This window comes from Ornithodoros turicata, chromosome 10 (assembly GCF_037126465.1).
Source record: "Ornithodoros turicata isolate Travis chromosome 10, ASM3712646v1, whole genome shotgun sequence".
Classification (NCBI taxonomy): Eukaryota; Metazoa; Arthropoda; class Arachnida; order Ixodida; family Argasidae; genus Ornithodoros; species Ornithodoros turicata.
In genome coordinates this window covers 17,790,603-17,812,026 of record NC_088210.1, presented here as the reverse complement: position 1 = coordinate 17,812,026, position 21,424 = coordinate 17,790,603, and the positions used below count along the sequence as shown (strand labels likewise).

General features: G+C 46.1%; 1 protein-coding gene across 3 annotated transcripts in view; it reads right to left on the bottom strand.

The window, feature by feature from the left end:
* The window catches only part of LOC135370219 (T-box transcription factor TBX3-like), a 64,878-nt gene that overhangs the window by 16,908 nt on the left and 26,546 nt on the right, over positions 1 to 21,424 (bottom strand). For 2 of the 3 annotated variants that reach the window (XM_064603921.1, XM_064603923.1), the window contains exons 2-3: positions 12,026 to 12,308; positions 10,974 to 11,120 (exon numbers count right to left, since the gene is read on the bottom strand). In XM_064603921.1, coding sequence (XP_064459991.1) covers positions 10,974 to 11,120; positions 12,026 to 12,308 — 430 coding nt within the window. The remainder of the gene's footprint in view (positions 1 to 10,973; positions 11,121 to 12,025; positions 12,309 to 21,424) is intronic. The other variant, XM_064603922.1, reaches the window with a different exon arrangement.

Genomic DNA, 21,424 nt, shown 5'->3' with positions numbered 1-21,424 from the left:
GATAACCCTATCAGTCGTGGCAATGGTTAGCGCATTGCGTGCTATGCGGTGAAGTTCAGTTTTTAGAGTGTACCGGAGCCCGATCTGCGGCACACTGTCACGATACAGTTGTTGTTGATTTGGTACCCAGCGTCTTTCTCGGTACTGGCAGTGTCTCTCGACACCCACAGCGGACGTACCACAGCAACAGCTCCGCGAACACCAGTAGCTGATTTATGTTTTTCTCCGCGAAAGGGCCTACGCGGCCATAAACATGGCGAGGCTCTGAGGCTCCTACGGCGAAGAATCCATCTTCCTTCAGCGCCTCTTGGCGAGTCGCATTCTCCTGTCTTCGTGTTGAAATCGGATCTTTCGGATCGCGCATCCATCTACTTGACACCAGGGCGAATAGGAAAAACACACAATGGACCCACAATAATGCCGCGCGTTTAGAGGGCTATTGTTGCCGGTGATTGTTTTCTGAAGTACGTGTCACTTTTCGATATACGTACGTCTCGGATGTAACTTTGTTGCGTATGGAAGCTGCAAAGAGAGGCGCCTTTGTGTGCTCCAGCATTGTGTCCTGGACGCGCGCGTGAAGGGGGAAGAAACATGACAGAAGCATGTCACGTTCAGGTTGTGCAGCTCGCTTATTGTGTTGGATGGGGCGCAGGTAGACGGAGGTCGTGTAATGTAATATCGTTATTGATGGAGGAGATGTGGAAAAAACAGCGTTTCTGCGTGTAGGATACGCGTGGTTGCTATATACGTGGAGGTACACAGGGGTGTCCTACAGGGATATAGGTTGCTGGCAGTGATAGTACTTGAAGTACCAAGTACTCAAGTACTACTTTAAGTACATTTCTCAGTACTTGCACGTTACTTAAAGTACATTTCAATTTGTGTACTTTCTACCGTACTTTGAGTACTTTTCTTTGATACTTTCCTATAAAGTACTCAAGAACCCAAATGGCGATATAAATGGAAAACTCGGTCGCAAAATTATTTATTTCAGTTCATATTAATGAGTCAGCTGTAAACTATTCATGTTTTCTAACTATAGCACTTCCAAAAATGCTAGCTGAATGCTTTCTAAAGATAACAGTCCAAACATACTTACCTCACGTTTTATCACTACCAAGTGTTGAAACGTGCAGTGATACGATCTAAATTTCTGATGTACTTGATCAGTATACTATAAAGTACTTTGCACAGGACTTTGTACTTTACCTGAAGTACATTTGTGGACTGTACTTAAAGTACAACAGGTGCTAGGTACTTGGTACGTTACTTCAAGTACAATTTTGAGGTACATTGCCCATCACTGGTTGCTGGTATATACAGGTGGGTGGGTACCACAAAGGTTTCCCCGAGACATTAACGGCTCCCTGCTTTTACCGTTTAGTACGCGACATTTTACTTCCAACAGGTATTCATTTCTTATGCTCCTTTTAAACGTACAAGTACACTCTTAAAAATGAACTTCACCTCATAGCACGCTCCTAGCCAACCATTATCTCGAATGATATCGTTATCTGCCCTGATTTGTTGAAAACGGGGCGCGTGCGCCATTTCTGTGACGCTTATGCTGTACATAATTGTCATGGAAAAGGCGTACGCCCCGTGTTTTCAACAAATCAGGGCAGATAACGATATCATTCGAGATAATGGTTGGCTAGGAGCGTGCTATGCGGTGAAGTTCATTTTTAAGAGTGTAGCTGCGCCGGTACGAACCTCTTTCTCTCGTTTACTCTGTAACCTCTTGTTTCGAACCGGAACTCAAGCGAGAAAAAAAAAAGTTTTGCTCGGAGCACCGCGTGCATGTACTAAATATTACTTCCTAGGTAACGCGAACCTCGTTGCGATTGTTCGAAAACCTCCGAGCGCAAGTGAAAACATCTCCGTTCCCTATGCATCGTTGTACAAGGAGATGGCACATTGCGATACCGAAAACGAGGTTAGCCGCAAACAATGCAATCGAGTGAAGATTCAGGGGGCGGAGAGATCGCTCATGGTGTTAATTCTGCGTTCACCTAATAATGCGAGCTGCAGAGATGGGAACGCGGTCGCTCGTATGTGCACAGTGAGAATTTCTCACTTCCATGGAACGCGCCTATAACCGGTACTGTCAGGGGCTTACCGCGTGTGCGTGAACCTGTGCCCTTTCAGGTACAGGCGTGCTATCACGTACCGATGTTTTTATGGCGTATATGCTGCACGTTGCAGCTCGCCGACCATCATCCCGAATGACATCTTCTATCCCTTCGCTTATCGGAAACCGCAGACGTACACTCTTAAAAATGAACTTCAACGCATAGCACGCTCCTATCCAACCATCATCTCGAATGATATCGCTATTTGCCCTGATTTGTTCAAAACGGAATGCGTACGCCTTTTTTGTGACACTTATGCTGTGCATAATTGTCACAAAAATGGCGTACGCCTCCCGCTTTCAGCAAATCAGGGCAGATAACGATATCATTCGAGATGATGGTTGGCTATGAGCGTGCTATGCGGTGAAGTTCATTTTTAAGAGTGTACGCCTTTTTGTGACATGTACAAAGTGCTCTTAATTGTCACAAAAAAGCGTACGCTTCGCGTTTTACAGAAATAAGGAGTGATAGCGATAGCATTATCTGCAAAGGTTCGAGTTCAGCGAGTTATGTGGTGAAGTTCTGTTCGTGAAGCCAACATAAGGGCGAGCTGTTACAACATCACCCCCTCCGCCTCTGTTTTTAGAGTATGAAGTCGTCCCAGGACGCGTGCTACCCCTGTGTATCAATCGCCACAGTGGTTGGTGCGTGTTATATATGGTGAAGTTCTGACCCACAGTTCCATCGTCATCAATACCAGCTCGCGTGGCTCAGTGGTATAAGCGTTCTGGCCAAGTCACGTCGAGACGGGGAGGTACTCGGGTTCGAATCCCGGTGCCGGCTGTGCTGTCTGCGGTTTTCCCTGGGTTTTCCTTGGAAATTAGCCTAGGACGCACATTCCCCCAGAGCGTTAGTCGTGACGTTGGCCACCTCTGTGAGGCCGACAACGGCGAGCTTTTTCATTAGCACCACCACCATCATCATCATCGCCACCACCATCTGACCCACAACTGCAATGTCACATAGCCGTCACCTTGAATGATATCGTTATCTGCCCTGATTTGTTGACAACCGGAGGCGTACGCCTTTTTTGTGACAAAAAAAGGCGTACGTCTACCGTTTAAAAAAGAATCAGGGCAGAAAACGATATCATTCGAGATTATGGTTGGCTAGGAGCGTGCTATACGGTGAAGTTCATTTCTAAGAGTGTATATTTTAAGTGAAATAGATTGCGCCATCGTATATAGGCATTTTCTTCACAGAACGCCGCGGGCTCTGTATATACGGCCGTCCTGAGTGTTCCTATAGCGTGAGAAGCACAGACATAATTTCAGCTGTTTTTTCTTATTATTATCTGTTATCTCGTTGCCTTCTCGCGCTGCTGACCCAACTTGATACTTCATACGGCGTCCCCTACAGGAAAGAAGAGGCTGCTTGCGTGTTTTGAAGGGCGGCTCAAAGGGAAACATTATGCTCATTTTTCTAATTTCGAAACTATATACACCGGGAGTATATGCAGTCCCTTTACAGACATGCGAGCATCTCGACAATGCCCTCAGCAACGCCCGAGGGTCAACAAGCTAATATGTTTCTTTTCTGCTGGGCGCTCTGGTCGTAAAAGGTACTGACGAAGACGTTAACATTAGCTCCTTTCATCGCTCCCTCTGTCACTCGTGGTGCCTGCATTGCGCCTAATGCAGCAGGTGTAATCATCATTTAGTATACCTCTCGGATACGCCTTCTCGGCTTGCCTGATTGGACGACGTCATTGTACGGAACTTGTTCTCCGCGTGTGTGTTTCCTCCGTTGGGACACGTGACAAAAGAATAACGCGGTTATGTATACAGTGTAACACTAAGACAGGATGTAATGGGAATATAACTCACGTATGAGCTTATGTTTTGAATACGCGCTGGCTGTCTCTGTGACGCCGCCGAGTAAAGTTTGGCATATTTTTACCGCGCGTCGTGATGACGTCGTCTTGGAGCATATGCACTCTTAAAAATGAACTTCACCTCATAGCACGCTCCTAGCCGACCATCATCTCAAATGATATCGTTATCTGCCCTGATTTGTTGAAAACGGGAGGCGTACACCTTTTTGTGACATGTATACATCCTCTGCCACTTTGACGATCGCCACCATTTGTAGTACACGAACCCGCATGAACATCGCATACAGGTACGACTATATTTCACATTCAGACGATCGTTCCTTATGCAGCTCCCGTTTTCTAAAAATACCGGGGCGCCCAGTCAAACACTCCTCCACCACCACCATCCATACGGAGCAGGAATTGTGATTAGCCGGCCACCAATTGTACGACGTCCGTAAATCATCGCTCGGCGATGTTATCATCTGAATCCCCCAACACGGTGTTCGATATACCGGAACGTGCGTCAATTCCTTATACCCGCGCATAGTGCCCAGTTGTAGCTGATCGCGCCGGAGAAGAGATAGCATATTGGTCCACCCCGGCAATTCTCTCTACGTATAAGCGAGGTACTTGCCGATATCTGAAGCTCACGTTGGGCATCCTAATGAAGTGTGCATCTTCTGCGTGATGCTATACGGAATTATCGCATAATCTTCTTGTCCGCATTTCCTTTGCGTTTATGGGAACTAAAAGAGCGATGATATCTTCCTTTCTTTTTTCTTTTTTTAGTTTGAAAACTGTTTTAGAGCCGTGCGATTATTCGGATTTTTGGCGAATGGCAAAGCGAATAATCGTGTATGCGATTGCAATACCGCGGGTCGAGAGAATGTCTCTTTCAAACCGACCGGATTATTTCGAATAGTTCTGAAGGTCGACGCGTGTGACTGTGAAACGCGTGTAATTGCAACGTTACAATAGTGGGTGTATAACGAAGTTAGTACCGTTTCCTGCGAAGCTACGCATGCACATCTCACACTTACATGCTACATGATACATGCGATTCTCTTACAAAACTATATTCGTTTCGTACTCATTTCTGGGACACATCTATTCGCCTTGTATTCGCTACGGTTTTAAAGTTTCAGTAAAGTTGTGTCAACAACAACAACAACAAATAACATCTTCTTAAAACAAATAACCCCTAAACAAACAAATAAAATAAATCGTGACTATGCGGTTGTGTCATGCGTCTGTATTAAGAGCGCACAATGCATGCGTCACTCTCTCGATACGCGTTTACCGTGCGATCTGCTTGCCACGTGGCGGTATGTTGCTTGGGAGAATCACGCTTCCTGGGCCGACTTCACAGGAAACTGTGCCGACATTTGCCCGACAAAAACCTATATAGGGAAAACACTCAAACACCCTAGCCAGTGCCGGAATTCGAACCAAACTTCGTCTACCACACCTGGTGCGCCTTAGCGTCTTGGACATAACTAAGCAACCGGTTACACGACAGCACTTCACACATTCCTCTTGGCCACAGTTGCTTCGCGGCGCTAACACAGAACCAAAAAAGAAACACATTCCTCTTGCGACGATTCCTTTCCGTAGTCACTATCGCTCATAATAGTGTACTGACCCCTTAGACAGAGAGCCAGATAACGCATTATCATGATTGTCGTCCCTGACCCTCGACAGCGCTTGAAGGAAAAAAAAAAAAAACAAAGCGAACGGTTTCTCGTTAAGGGCTGTAATCCATCTTTCAGCTGGCAAAATCCTCCGCGCTGTGTTTCTATACCTAAACGAGAAGAAACAGAAGATGCCACAGTACAACGGAACTCCAGTGTACATGTTCAGCCGTGAGAAAAACAAAGGCGCCACTTGAAAGGCTGTGACTCTGCGGGGCTGTGGCGCCTCTACGCCAGATGGCGCTCCCAGATAGTTCCGATGGATCCGCGGAAAAACGTCGCACAGGATCGGCCGCTACAGGAATTGTCGTCGTCGTCGGCCCCCCCTCGCCCCCTTCCCCCCTACGTCTTCGCGCCCTCCACGAAGAGGTGTTCTTTTCCACGTTGTACGCTGTTGTGTTGTTGTATATGTGCCGTTTTCGAAATTGCTGGTGGTGTCGTCTGCAAACTTAACTGTCGCGCCGTGGGCGCCTTATGTGTGAAGTATGGGGTATGGCCCGTGTCAAAGGCAATTTGTCTGACGGGACAGTGAGCCCGATGTGGTGATGAGATTATTGTAAGACTTGGGGGGAGGGGGAAGTCGAGGATGGTTTTTGGGGATAGTGGATAGTGGGGATAGTGGATAGTGGTTTGGGGATAGATAGATAGTTCGTGTATGGTGTATAGGCGTGCGCCTTGGTGATAGCGAGGCTGCTATCTTGTAGGGGGGTGAGCAACACCCAACCCGTGAAGCGTGTCATCGATAATTTTTTCTATAGGTGCAGCGTACCGTAAAAGAAGTAATTTTCGCGGATTTAAAGTCTTGTGATATGTTGTGAACGATGAGTAACCACTTTGACAGCGCTTGTAGTGGGGATAATATTGTCGCCATGTTAGATGTCGAGATGTAGCCCTGGGTATCTCCCATGTTTGCCTGATTTTTAACTACCTCACATTTTATTTTGTTTATTTCTCCGTATCCTGTGAAGGGAAACGCTGCTAACAATTACGCTACGCTGACAGCTACCTTCCGAAGTCTTACCAACGAGCCTCATGTGTTGTGTTCGTCTGTTTGCGTTTCAGCCTCAGAAGCTTTATGTTCTATCATGTTCACCAGTTGCCGCTGCTTGGTACTTGTGTTGTATATATGCCCAGGTGTATGAGAATAAATGTAGGATAGAACCTAACAGGCCCTAACAGGTTTTTTCTCGTTTTATTGTTACGTTTGCTGCTTTCAATTCGACCCAAACGCCACACTGCTTAACTTACAGAAGTTTGCAAAGAGGACTATAAATATGTCTTATTATGAAGCGCGAGCCCTCTCTAACAGACGTAACGCTAAGAATAACGTTATAGAAGCCAGAACCACGCCGCGCTAAAAAAAAACGATAAAAAAATTCCCGTTACATAAGAATGTCGTTCGTTGTCCTTCCACCCACCCACCCTCTTTATCTCTCTCTCTCTCTCTCTCTCTTGTTGTCATTTCGAGAGATTTTCACCCGACCATGTTGTAGACGGCACGTTAGGCGGAAAACACGTTTCGTCGATTACTCGAAATGAGTGTTAACCTCGTTACCAGTTCCGCAAAACGGCCCGAGCGGCGCCGACAGCGACACCCCGCTGTCGACCCTGGCGCAATGAGGACGCCAAACGTGCCACCTAGCGCCGTTTTTGACAGATAGAATTATGGCCCTTCCTGACTTTTGGTCCTCTCGACAGACCGGGTTTGTGCAGCGTTTGTTTCTATGGCGACAGTGATTGAAGACTCCGCACCCTGGTCCTGCGATATCACGTCTGTGACTCACATCTAATTTATCATCTGCTGTGTTGTTTATCGCTAATGATTCTACAGTTGAGCGGACTCTGCAGCTTCGAATGATAAGGCCTTTAAAAAAGGCGAAGCACATTAGGTGTGATTGCCTGTGGCGCTTTGGGGATTGATGTGTGGACGTAAAAGGTCACGGGAAAGAGGCTGCCGGTATCACGTATATAGTCTCTGCAACAGTTAATGAGAACGAAACACCTATACGGTAAACGTGGAATGAGTTTAATGCAATCACGTGTGCATTGTAAATTGCGTTTCCTGTTTGAGTATGCCATGGGACTGGAGCCAACCACAAGGCAGAGCCTTTAACGAGTCTGGTGCATGACAACGCGTATATAGCCATGCTGATAGTTATTGTAGCTCCCATTTGTCCGTAAAAACATGCACCGCGCCACCATTAATTGTGAGAATTGTTCATTATCCCACGTAGAGCCCGACATGCGAGTGATACCCTACACTCTTAAAACAGAACTTCCCCGCATAGCACGCTCCTAGTCAACCATCATCCCGAATGACAACGGTCTCACCCCTGATTTGTTGAAAACGGGAGGCGGAGCCTATTTTGTGACACTTATGCAGTTCATAATTTCACAAAAATGGCGTACGCCTCGCGATGTCATTGGAGATGATGGTTGGCTAGGAGCGTGCTATGTGGTGAAACTCATTTTTGAGACTGTAGCCACACGGCAAACATGATTGAAAGGAGAGTGAAAGGAGGTTGAGTGAGAGAGAGTGACTGGTTTGTCCCTTCAGATGGCGCACCCTGCACTCTTAAAAATGAACTTCACCGCATAGCACGCTCTTAGCCAACCATCATCTCAAATGATATCGTTATCTGCCCTGATTTGTTGAAAACGGGAGGCGTACGCCTTTTTTGTGACAATTATGCAGGGCATAATTGTAACAGAAAAGGCGTACGCCTCCTGGTTTCAACAAATCAGGTAAGAGAACGATGCCATTCGAGATGAGTGTTGGTTAGCAGTTGACTCTATACTGCCATTTCGTTTAATGCGTTAAGTTTGCCGTGTGGCTAGGGTATTAGGGTGTATGTCCGTCCATCGTGGACAAACCACAGGGGCGCAGCGAGGAGGAGGAGGACGCAGATAACCTTGCACCCAGGTTCCTCCATATATTACGAAGGTGTCAGTTCGTTTGTGTCACCAGTGTGGAAGTGTAACCAGCTCGTTTGTCGAGGGGTTAGAATAGCCGCCTGAACATATGAATGAATCAGCAAAAGTTGTACTGAAAGATAAAAGGACTGTGCCCAAGTTGTATTGTATAATCAGATAAATGTAGCTATCGAGATAAGTGCCTTGCATATCGAGGTATACTCTTACAACAGAACTCGACCACATGACGCGCTGGAGACCAGCATTGTACAGAGTGATACCTCTGTCACTCCTGATTTGTGGAAAGCGCTGGCCGTACGCCTTTTTGTGACAATCAACATTTCTGCATAAGTGTCACAAAAGGGGCGCACGCCTCCCGTTTTCAACAAATCAGGAGAGAGAACGATGTCATTCGGGATGATGGTTTGCTAGGACCGTGCTATGCACTCTTAAAAATGATGGTGGTGGTGGTGGTGGTGATAGGGCTTGCCGTTGTCGGCCTCACGTATGTGGGCAACGTCACGACGACGTCACATTCCGAATATAACATATCGTTCTCTCTCCCGACTTGGCGAAAACGGCAGGTGTACGCCATTTTGGGACACTTATGCAGTTATACCCTACATTCTTAAAAATGAGCTTCACCACATAGCACGCGCCTAGCCAACCATCGTCCTGAATAACAACGTTCTCGTCCCTGATTTGTTGAAAACGTGGGGCGGAGCTTATTTTGTGACACTTATGCTGTTCGTAATTGTCACAAAAAAGGCGTACGCCTCCCGTTTTCAGCAAATCACGGACGATAAGGATATCATTCGAGATTATGGTTGGCTCGGAGCGTGCTATGCGGTGAAGTTCATTTTTAAGAGTGTGTGGTGGTGATGTTCATTTTTAAGAGTGTACACTCTTAGAAATGAACTTCACCACATAGCACGCTCCTAGCCAACCATCACCCCGAATGACAACGTTCTCGCCCCTGATTTGCTGAAAACGGGAGGAGGAGCCTATTTGTGCCATTATGCACGGCACAAGATAGGCTCCTCCTCCCGTTTTCAACAAATCTAGGGCGAGAACGTTGTCATTCGGGGTGATGATTGGCTAGGTGCGTGCTATGTGGTGAAGTTCATTTTTAAGAATGTAGGGTATAACTGCATAAGTGTCCCAAAATGGCGTACACCTGCCGTTTTCGCCAAGTCGGGAGAGAGAACGATATGTTATATTCGGAATGTGTTACGCGGTGAAGTTGCTGAGTGTATATACCACAAGTCGATGACTGTCTCGAGTGCACGTCCGAGGTTCACGCACAGAAACAGCACTGGTAAAACTATTTGGGTGAACGTAAATCACGAACCGCTCGTAAAATTCACGACCCTGCGCCACGCGTAATTAATCGAGCACCGATGTGATCCAACAATAGTAATTGCGCCAGGAATCCAAGGTTGGGCGTGCCCGCTCGTGGGCCATACTCGCTATTACAGGTCACCTAAGTGATTCCTGTTTTGTCACTATACTAACGTAATAGCTCCCTTTCCGCTCATGGGTGATGTGTGGTCGTGCTTTCGGTTAACGAGCACGAGGACCTTCGCAGGACAGGTTTTTCGAAGGCAGGTGTCCAAGTGCCCGGTGGTGGTAGTGAATGACTGGAAACTTTCTTTGGCCTGCAGGTGAACACCTCAGTTGATATTTATGCAAGTGCCGTTTACGCACACGTCTTCCTTTATGATCGTGCCTGGAAAGTGCCGCCCTATTGCTAGAGGGTACATTATAGTTAACATGCAGTATCTACTGTCTTTTGCTTCTTGAGCCACCATACATGAATTTCCGAGACTGGATCACCATCGCCCTTATCAGGTACGTCATAAGCATCGCAGACCAACATAATCATAATCAGCAAGATCATCGTTGTCTTCATCTCCTTCATCACGCGCTTGTCTGGACCATGTCGCACTTGCTGGACTTTCATGGACCTTACATGAAACCTACATACAAGCGTCGTCGACACACGTCTACGCAAAGAAAAAGAAAAGGAAAACATAAATTGAAACCCACGATAAAGAACAAGAAACGAACAAACCGATGTACCTGACTATGGATGGCAACATGGTCGAAATAACTTTCATTACAAAAAAAAAAAAAAAGAAGAAGAAGAAGAAGCAAAATATGTTCATTAAGACAGGATGGAAGTCTGAAGTCGAGGTATAATCCTCACGTTGTCTCGCTGTTTCTTTAAGAGTCACTCAACTCAAACGAAGTTCTGTGATTCCCCGCTCGAAGCGAGGGTATCCTATAGGGTTCGTTTGGACAAAGAATGGCCATACTGCCATTGTTTAATCGAAGTATGCAAATGGCCATTGTGATGCTTAACCGTTGTGTTGGTCTCAGTTATTCGCACATATTGTGCTAGTTGTGGTTATCTCTTACCTTTTCGTTCTGGTAAGCAGTGACAGCGATGAATTCCGTTTCTTTGAAGACGTACGTCCTGAAGGTGCTGTAAGGAAGCTTGAGGATGTCGTTGGCTCGCACGAGATGGAACCTGGGCTGGTACTTGTGCATCGAGTTCAGGATCGTCTGCAAAAAGGAAAATGGGCAGTGTTCACCTCAAGCGACACATTACGTTCGCGCTTTGTTTATTTTTGAATAGGTACAACACCGAATGTGTCTGCTGTGCACAAAGCCAACTGAAGTCGAAGGCCTATAAGTCTGTTGCTGCGCATAGTTGTACTTTTACACACTGTAACCAGAACGCACGAGCACGTAAAATTTTGCTATCATGCACACCCACAACCGAGGGGAAAAAACGGTTTGCCCTAGTAACCTTCGTCACTGCAGTTCTAGATACAAATACCCGGCTCGGTCTCACTAACAAGTTCCAACGGACGCATCAGAACACATTCTTAGTCTACGCGTTCATACGCATATTGTTGTTCCATGCGACATGTTTACATGTTACATGCAATGTGTTCCATGTTTATAATTGAATGCCAAGAACGATTCTATGTTAATCTGCGCGAGCGGAGAGATCCCGGGACACTGAGAAAGAGTCATTTCCAGAAACACAAGACGACATCATCATTCACAGTTCATTCGACATTTTGCATGCACGTGTTGTAATCGTTGACGGATACACTTGACTGCCCTTTCCCCTTTACATATCACTTCCGTAACGCATGCACGGAAGTGCTAATTAATAGTTAAGCAATAGTGGAAGCGAATAAGTGTTGGGAGTTTATAGTGGGTCGGAAGGTGATCACGATAACGGTTCTGGAAACACGGTTAACCCAATCGCGCTCTCCCTTCGAAGTATAGCTGACATCACATTGCTGCAATTTTGTCGAAGTATACTGTTTCTCGTATGTTTTCCGTACGACGCTTCCGACCTGCTAAAATGTCGCAGAAATATACCGGACGATATGTGTATTCTGTCCGCTATACCTGTGTTCATGCCATGTCTTGAAACCAGGAGTTATACGTACACAAGCAGCACTTACGAATCCGTGCTTGTCGGAGATATTGTTAGTGAGCTTGAGCTTGTGGAAAGAGACCACTTTCTGCATCCACTGTTCTCCCGTCGAAGGGGAGTCTGGGTGGATGTACATTCGCTTGGGCATCTCCGGATCAGCCTTGCCTGCCACCACCCACCGACGGTTCTGGAACTTGTAACGACAGTCGTCCGCCGCTACGATGTCCATCAGCATGATGTACTTGGCCTTCTTATCCAGACCCGACACGCGCACTTTGTACGGTGGAAACACGCGCCTGCAAGAGAACAAAGTGTAAACATAGTTAGAACGTGAGCGTCGAAAATACTCGTTGCGTCAATCTCAAACTCGCATGGTTCGATCCTTGTTGCGGAGGTTCCCAATAGATGGCGCATTGAGTAGCGCCAATGTTGCCAGATGAGGGGGTCCGCAACGCCCGCTTCGCGAAGTAATGTTTCGAGCTGGATTGTTCAAAGTAATACTCGATGTATTACGTGGATGAAGCGTCAAAGTTTTAAGCTTCCGGCAGAACGTACTGTTCCCATTGGTGTATTCATTGACTTTTCGGTCCTTTTAAGGGGACACTAAAGTGCAAAAATTTATTCTCGCGGAATGCTAGACGCCGTTACATTTAAACCTACCTAAAAGGAACGAGATCCATCCGTTGCGTCATTCGTGACTTATGAGCGAAAGGAACCGCAATTCACGCGCTTCCCCCCCCCCCTCCTTAAAAAGGCCGACAATGCGCAGCAGGCTCCCATTGGTTCTCCTCAAAAAGATTCGTCCAATCATCGCGGGAGATCGTTCGAGGAGACCAATCCGAAGCCTCTCGCGCTTTTTGAGAAGCTTGTCGCGCTTTTTGAGAAGAGGATGGAGATCCGTTCTTTTTGTGTTGGTATCAAGGTAACGCTATCTTTCATTCCGCGGGGAGAAATCTTGACACTCTTCTGCCCTTTCAAGTGAAAATCGCCTCTTCGTGTCACACAGAAACTGAGTGGTGCTCTACACCCACAATGGACTTTTTTCACCGTGCCCGTCGTATTCTATCCGTTCACCGGCTAACAACACTTGGCGCGCGCCCAAACAAACCCACGTGGGTAAACCACAAAGCACTAAAACCAGCCCTGAAGTGGGGGGACCGACGAGTTCGCGCCGCTCACGCGGTGTCCTCATTGATCCCTACTTCTGTCGTCGCCATCCAGCGCCATCTATTGAACACGGAGATAACCTTGTCCGGCGCACACAAGATCATCGGTGCCGCAGCGCGTTTGCATAAGCAGTTGTGAAAAAAGGTCAGTTTTTGGAACTTCTCTCAAGTGGTCTCTTGCGAGTTCACCCTCTTGTCTATGTTACACATCATATAGGCAACATGATTTTGCTGTCACGTGACCTTGTTTACCAATCCGCGTTGTCGCTGGACGACGTTTCCCCGCGTAAGATACGTAAGTTTTGTTTGATTAATCGAGCCCAAGTTAGCCACAATATCGTATTTTGCTCTCAATAATAGTTTATAGTGTTTCAAACGGACTATGTTACCTTGCTGAAAAATATGCTATCTATTTTACTCGTCACCTTTCTATACTGGCTCTCAAACCAGAATCAATATGTGAATTTAGGCTTACTGTCACACTTCTCCGGCGCATAAAATGTTTCCAGGGCTGTCCCGAAATGTCACGCACCATATTCTTCCCGTTCGTCACACCACAAACTTCACGTTCAGCGGAGGTTAAAGCATAACGGCACCCTAAAATAGGGCATCGAAAGTATATGACACAAGAGACACATCGTCTTGTTCTTTCTCTTTCACATTGTTGTGTTTCGTTCATTTCTGCACTTACCCTGACCTTCTCGAGCGTCCTCCCACCCCCCGCTGCGTTTGCGACCGCGAAGACTTATGCATATAGCATCCCGAGATTATCTCGTAAAGCCCACAGAAAAAAAAAAGAAAAAAAAACAAAAAATGTCCGGCGTGTCACTCCAATGTGTATACAGACGCCAATACAAATACAGGTATAAATACGCGGCTTGTGTCTCTCACACCAATAAATTCAATCGCCTGGAAAATTCGCGGACATTTTGGAACCCCGCTGGGTTCTCCGCCTGCGTGACACGAAGCCTTAAACGCTTCGCAGAATTCCGCAGTGTGGGACAACGTCGTTTGTTTTACCTTCGCTTTCTGAGAGCAAGAATTTTTTTTTTTTTTTCGGAGGGGGGAATTTAAGTTGCGGTAATTACTCCTCGCTGTAACCGGGAGAGGACGACACAACCATGTTTGTGTGTCTTGTCCTCGTAATCTTCGTGTATCGACTCTTTTTGCCGACTGAGTTATGCGCCTTGCGGAGAGCCGAGACGGTATCGCTATGTCTTGCGCGGAAAGATGTGTTCAGTGTGGGGTTCTTTTTTTACGTGGGTCGGCAAAGTGAAGTGACATACACGAGACATGCGTTTCTTCGATGCTATCTGGTATCAGACAAGTTGTACAAGAACACGTCGAGGCACCACTTCTCTTTCTTTAATCTTACTCCTTACGTGCTGTCTAGTAAGATGGCTTCACCGCATAACGTACTTAGAATCAACCATCATTCAGAAAACGTTCTCTCTGCTGATTCGTCGAAAATGGAAGGCGTACGCCTTTTTGCGGCAATTTAGATATAGAGGGTGCACTTTTTGCGTGTTTTATATAATTCGTTTGTAAAAAAAAAAAAAAAGCTATAAGAGCACCGCCTCTGCATGCACGTACGGGTCTGACTTTTTCGGATTAAACCCGATTCCGCCCTATTGTTCCTTCTCGAATCATTTTCGGACCAATTCGGGTTAAATCCGATTTCTCTCCGAATTCTAATCACGTATTACGTTGTATCATGTCTCACGTACACCCGATTTAGCAGCAATCTGTGTGCACCATCTGATGAAAATATTATCTGAGTGCAACGATAAACTGTGCGAAGCACATTTAATGTTACACCATGTGCTGTTAGTGACTATAAATCGCGAGGAATGCATGTTTCACCAATATGTGTACCTCTAACTACGGTCCGCTTGCTGGACTGAAAGAAAAAAAGTAACCCGATCACACCCGATTGTACCATAATAGCATCCGATTTCACCCCGAATTTCAGATTTCAAAATACCACCCGATTCCTCCCCCCCCCCCCCCGAATCCTGGAAATAATACGGCCAGGTGGATATTCACTCGAAGAGAATATGTACCTACTTATAGATGACTAATTACAGTGAACCCTCGTTAGTATGACCCCCGATAATCTGACATACGCGCTTTACGACCATACTCCTGGGGAACAATGCAGTGAATTCTCTGCAAATCCCCCCGTTAATATGACAATTCCGCATTATGACCAAAATTTCCGGGAACGACCATAGTCATAATAACGAGGGTTCACTGTATACCTAAAATTCATTAATTTACCTTTAACTGGCGGCTTTTGAGGAAGACAAGATTGAAGAATGCGAGACAATCCTCGTTGAAAGCTGTTCTATTTTGTTTTCTTAATGCTAAAACGAGCACGTGCTTTGAAATATTTATAGCCGAATTTCGTTATGCAAATGAGCCGACACTGAAAACGCGCGATATCAGAAGCGCAGGGAGGAGCTTCGGACATCCCATGTCATCATCACTTCTCCATTTAGTTGTTGTTATTGTTTTTGTTTGGCCGCTACAGCAGTGCGCGGTCACGTGCATGGCGAGTTCGACACATTTGTGTTGCCTTCTGCGAATCTATGCGCGCATTCACGCAGTTGCTGCAGTAATATATGCAGGCACTACCATACTGTGATGCGACGGGAGGACCTCGATATTCCCGGTTGCGAAATTCCCGATCTCGAAATTCCCGTTCTCGAAGCAAGGAAAATCAAGGAGAATGCTCTGTTGCTTCGTAAGATGACATGCCGTGTTTAAAAACACGGCGTCACTATTTAACCACTTAAATTCGCGGGTTTTTGGTTGTTTGTCCAAGTCGTTTTAGCGAACGAAAGCCGCATATTAGCGGTCGTTGGGCTTAGCAGGGCGGACACGACGGGACAGCACGTTGGTTAGTTTATTATTAGGTTAATCCATGTTCGGTGTTTGCATTTTTATGCCTACTCTACTTCTTTTTTTTTTGTCCAGTTATGTCGTTTCCCGGCTTTTGGAGTATTTTTGCGTCCAGGTTATAGTCGAAGTTCGCTGTTGGCAGTTTCCCGCGCGCGACTGTGCCTTTTTGTAGTCAGATGACATTTACGGGAGTTTATTTTGCAACGGGGATTTTGGTCACTTTATTTCGAGGTACACCAGATGCGACAGTGGATGTCAATGAGTTTCGCAACTTCTCTCATTGTAAGGAATTGGATGAAGGAAAGATGAGGAATCTCATAGTATAGTGGTCGTACCTGAGGGAGAACGTGCAGAGAGACGAAAGGTGCTCGCAGTATACAACAACAACTTTATATTTAAGATGATGAATGAGGAGTTTCATCGGCAGGGGCGATACTTTACCCCATTGCTGGTGGGGATGTGGGGAATGAAATAATGAGCCCCTTCACAATAATGATCGAAGTCCTAAGGTGTCCAAAAATGCCACTCTCCCACTCTTGGATCCTGGAGGTTTTTGCGCTTTCTGCATGGTCGTCCACTTGGTGTCCCGGCATAGATTCCAGTTCGGATTCCTGCCGCTGGTGTGTGCTTCGCCTACCACCATCTCTCGGGTCCACGTTCAGGTGCCCCAGGATCAAGTCCCCAGACCAGGTCCACCACCGCCAATTCTGGTGATAATGTTTTCTTTTGTTCTTTTTTTTTTTTTTTTTGCCTCTGTCTCATGCTAGCCGCTATCCGACTAACCTCGAAAGCTCTGTCATCTACGTCCAATGAAGCCACCGTGAACCCACCTGCTCTTGCGTATATATGTTGGCCCTCAGGTCGTCGCATTACACACATTATGGAGTCGCATTACACTCCTTCCTGGTGCAAACTTGAAGCGGAGGCAGCAATTTCTAATCAGGTGTCGCATGTTTGCACGTGCCACTAGCAAGTCACAAAACGGAACATACAATGTAGGCCTGCGCTACAACCGCAGGAAGAATATTAAGTATGATTATTTATTAAAGTTTTCAACCACCAAGCATTCAACCACACTCGTAATCAGGATTTCTTTTTCTTTTTTAGGCTGTATGGCTGACGTTTCCTTTCTTTTTAGTACGCGTGACTTGAACTGCCTGCTGAAGTTAGGCACGGCTCGCATTTTGGAGAGGGTTCGTATTAAAGGTGTTACTCCTATATTTAACCACCGTACTATTTTTATTTTGTCTCCCGCGTGCTCGTCGTCTCGGGACAGAGAAAGACAGTCGACCGCAGTTTTACGACCACGTCCCTGAGCCGTAAAAAAGGGGACACCTTATACCTTGCGTGATACGTGATGGACCACCAACAAATCAACACTGTCTTCACACGACCGAGGCAGGTAACGACAACTGCACTCCTCGGTGATCTCCAGCAACCGAGGTGACATTTATGGCCACGTCAACACGCGGTTCACGACAGTAAATCTTTTCCAGTTCGGGCTCGGGGTGCAGCATTCTCGTCCTGTTAGCTCACCTAATGACGATTTACAAGCCCCTACCTCGTTTTATGGGCATTCTACCGAGAGCATTAATTCCGACTACTTTTAATGCTCGTTTTTTTCGGTTGCTCTATATACACATGCTGGTCAATGATAAGCCGTCTTTTCTCAAGATTACCCTCTGACTCACGTTCTCGTTTTCTCTCTCTTATCTTTTGCACCGTCTCCGTGAACGATACCAGCGCCACCTGTCAATGAACGCTTATACCGAACGGCGTTTTATGTAATTAGAATTCTTAACCGCGGCTGTACTTGGTCCGAAACGGTGTGTTTTATTGCCGTGGGGTCCACGGGGGTTATCTGCAGTTGAATGTAACGCCCTAGAAAGGTGAAAGAACTGTGCGTGCCTCAACGCTGGATGACGGAAAGATTAGATTAGATATAGATTAGGAAGAAGAAAAAAAAAAGGTAAAGGTTGGAACTTGCGGATGATGGAAAGAAAAGCATGGTGACCACAAAACATTATTGCGTACCAAGCTGTATAGCATTGTTTTGTGCGGAACGCTTGCTGTATATGAGGTGTAATGTTGTTGCTCGCCGAATACGTGGCAGACCTCCGTGTAATGCACCAATTAAGCTTGAAATCTTCACGATTTTCGTATTGAAGGCGTGGACCGAAGGGAGATATCGTTGTAAGGAAGATATTTCAATCTCATAGAAATAACTGGAACATATGTTCATTACATGCGGTTATGACTGAGAGAGTGCGACGACAACTTGTTATAGTGTCGTCTGTCGTCTGCTTGCACCGAACGTGCCAGCCTATACATAGCCAGCATTGAAATGATGCCACGTGACTTCTACGTTTCGTCAGTGCACAATGGATATAACGTTTATTCTTGGTTAACGTTATAAGCCGTTTCTCCCGGAGGATCGCGGTCTGCTTAACAACTTTTGGGGGGCATGTACACAGCGTCAAAGTGGCAGATAAGGGAACTAAATCTGGTACAGGTGTTTTTTTTTTTTAATCTTTCGTGCATGCTGTAATACATGGAGGTCAAAGTGCATCGCATATCTCCGTACCGCGTGCTGCAAGAACCCATTGTGCAGGTGTCAGGCGTACAACGTCACGTGTTAGATTATGTATGATGTACGTATGATGTCCCTAATGACACTTCAATGTTGTTACCACCGATCATCAGCCCGCATTTCATCAAGCGTCCTTCATTGTATAGTACATCATTCGGCGAAGAAACCCCCTAAGCTTTGTAAGCCGCGGCCTTGACATCCCTTGACGTTCCAGGCTTTCCTCATAATGCCTTTTCGTGCAGCTAGCAAATTGACCGTCATCAAAATGATTTACATAGCGGATTTACCTCCTGATAGAGTGACATGCTCCCGGCGCAGACGTTAAAGTCCGAACTTGCCAGTTCACTTACTTGCCTGTGATTACCCTAAACAATACCTGATTGTGTTGGTTGGCGTACGGAGAAGACAGCAGTATTCAAGATTGGCAAGTGCATTTAATTTTTTTGCGTTAGTTCTTCATTACTCACCCACGGAAAGTATAGCTATGACCCTAATATGTCCGCATGCGAGCCATTAAATAAAATTTAATTAAATCGAAATTCTTATTTATAAGTTATAACTTCGGGAAACGTTTATGCAAAATTCCGTTTACTGCGAGTTGCTATAGTAGTGGTCCCTCTCAAATTATTCCGGACTCTGCTTTCAGTTTAAAAATCCATGACCCCTATGTTATCTATGTTATCTTCCTGCGCCTGCAATCAAATTTCTATTCGATTTATATACGTATTTGATTCTACCCCGTTACCTTGTGCCTTAGGTAATGCAGGCTTCGTTTATGTTCATGCGCCAATGCAGAATGGGAAGTTCAGGCGGTGCAGTTTAAGTGTATGTGTAAGTATAAGTAACGACATGTACAGAAAATAATAAACGCATTTATGCGGGCAGGAGTACGAACGCTGTACTGTGCGTTGTACTTGTTAATATTGCTCTTGATAGCACTAAGAACCACTGTAAGGCGTTAGTAATGCAGTACCGATGCTTGCAAACTGTCGGATATTGTGATACGAATTCGGTTCAACATCCAAACCCGTCGCGAATACGTCGATCACATGCAAGGAAGAAGGGAGTACAAGAGAGAGAATTCAAGGGAGTACATCGTCGCGATCAATTTCACTTCATTCTCATATCACTCACCCAATCTCTCACATGTGTATCGGGGTACACTCTAAAACCAAAACGTCACCGCATAGCACGTCGTGCGCCAACCATTGCCGCGAATCATAGGGTTATCGCTTTTGATTCGAGGTGTGAGGGGGGCGTACGCCTTTTTGTCAATTGGGATGTAAGATAATTGACACAAAAAGGCGTGCGCCCCTCTCTCTTCGAGTCAGAAGCGATAACCCTATCGTTTTGCTGAATGGTTGGCATTCGGCGTGTTATGCAGTGAAGCTCTGTTTTTACGGTGTAGGACGCTACACTCCAGCGGTGAAACACTCCATGTCATCGTCATCATCAATCTATTATTGTTGTTGTTGTTAGTGGCGATTGTAGTGTACGGCAACAAAGCACAAAGAAAGTGATTTTATACTTAATTTTTGTGTACCACTGCATCCCTGTATCACGCTTTCCGACTTCACTCTTAAAAATGAACTTCACCGCATACACGCTCCTAGCCAACCATAATCTCGAATGATATCGTTATCTACCCTGATTTGTAGAAAACGGGAGGCGTACGCCTTTTTTGTGACACTTATGCTGTTCATAATTGTCACGGAAAAGGCGTACGCCTCCCGTTTTCAACAAATCAATGCAAATAACGATATCATTCGTGGCAATGGTTGGCTCAGAGCGTGCTATGCGGTGAAGTTCATTTTTAAGAGTGTTGTTGCCAACGAAAACATTGGTAACAGAACGGCACTAGCGCCGGTAGCGCCCTCTGTAGTCGAACGAGTGTACGTGCTCTTCCTCAACCTTCTTGGGCGTGCATATATTCTCGCCACACAGGATGAGGTACTTCCACCCTCACTACTCTTTGTGATGGACGCCTCAACGAAGCAACTCCCATAGACGTGTCGTCCTCTTTTCTGCTCACGTGGTCGCATTCTTTTGGCTCATGTACCTCGTACATATTCTTCGTGGGGAATAATGACGCATGGCTGTACAGATTGCTCGTGCGTTTCATTCGTTTAAGTGACAGATGGAGAGGAAAAAGAAAAGTCCGCAACGGCATAAGTGGCGGGTGGATCATCTGAGAACTTCGTCGCCCGCTTTGGGAGTTGGTGACAAATAATGATGTGGTGTTCGGCGGCGGAGCAGTCATTACGGGCGCCTAAACTCAGACCCTTTCTGGGAATGTGTGCGTGGCCGAAAACACTTTCTTGACCTCTCTCCCTCTCTCTCTCTCTCGCTCTCTGCGTACTTGACGCCCATGCGACCTCACGTGCTGCAGATTCTTGTATGGTTCTTATTGTTTTCTCTTCATTCTTTTCCTTCTCTCTTCCTTTCTTTTTAGGAGAATTCGAGACATCTCAAACGCGGTAATGCCGCCCTTTAAAAAAAGAAGAAGAGAAAAAAAAAAAAAACGGAGGTGGTGCTGGTGATGGCGGTAGAGGCGGTTCTGAAAACGGAACTTCGCTGCATAGCACGCTCCTAGCTAGCCAACCATCATCCCGAATGACACGCCCTTAGAAGAGAACTTCACCACATACCATCGTATTGGCCAACCTTTGCACCGTGTGCTATCGTCATAAATCTGTGTACATGGTCCGTGTCATGATTTGCGGAAAGTGCGGGGCGTACGTCTTTTTGTGAC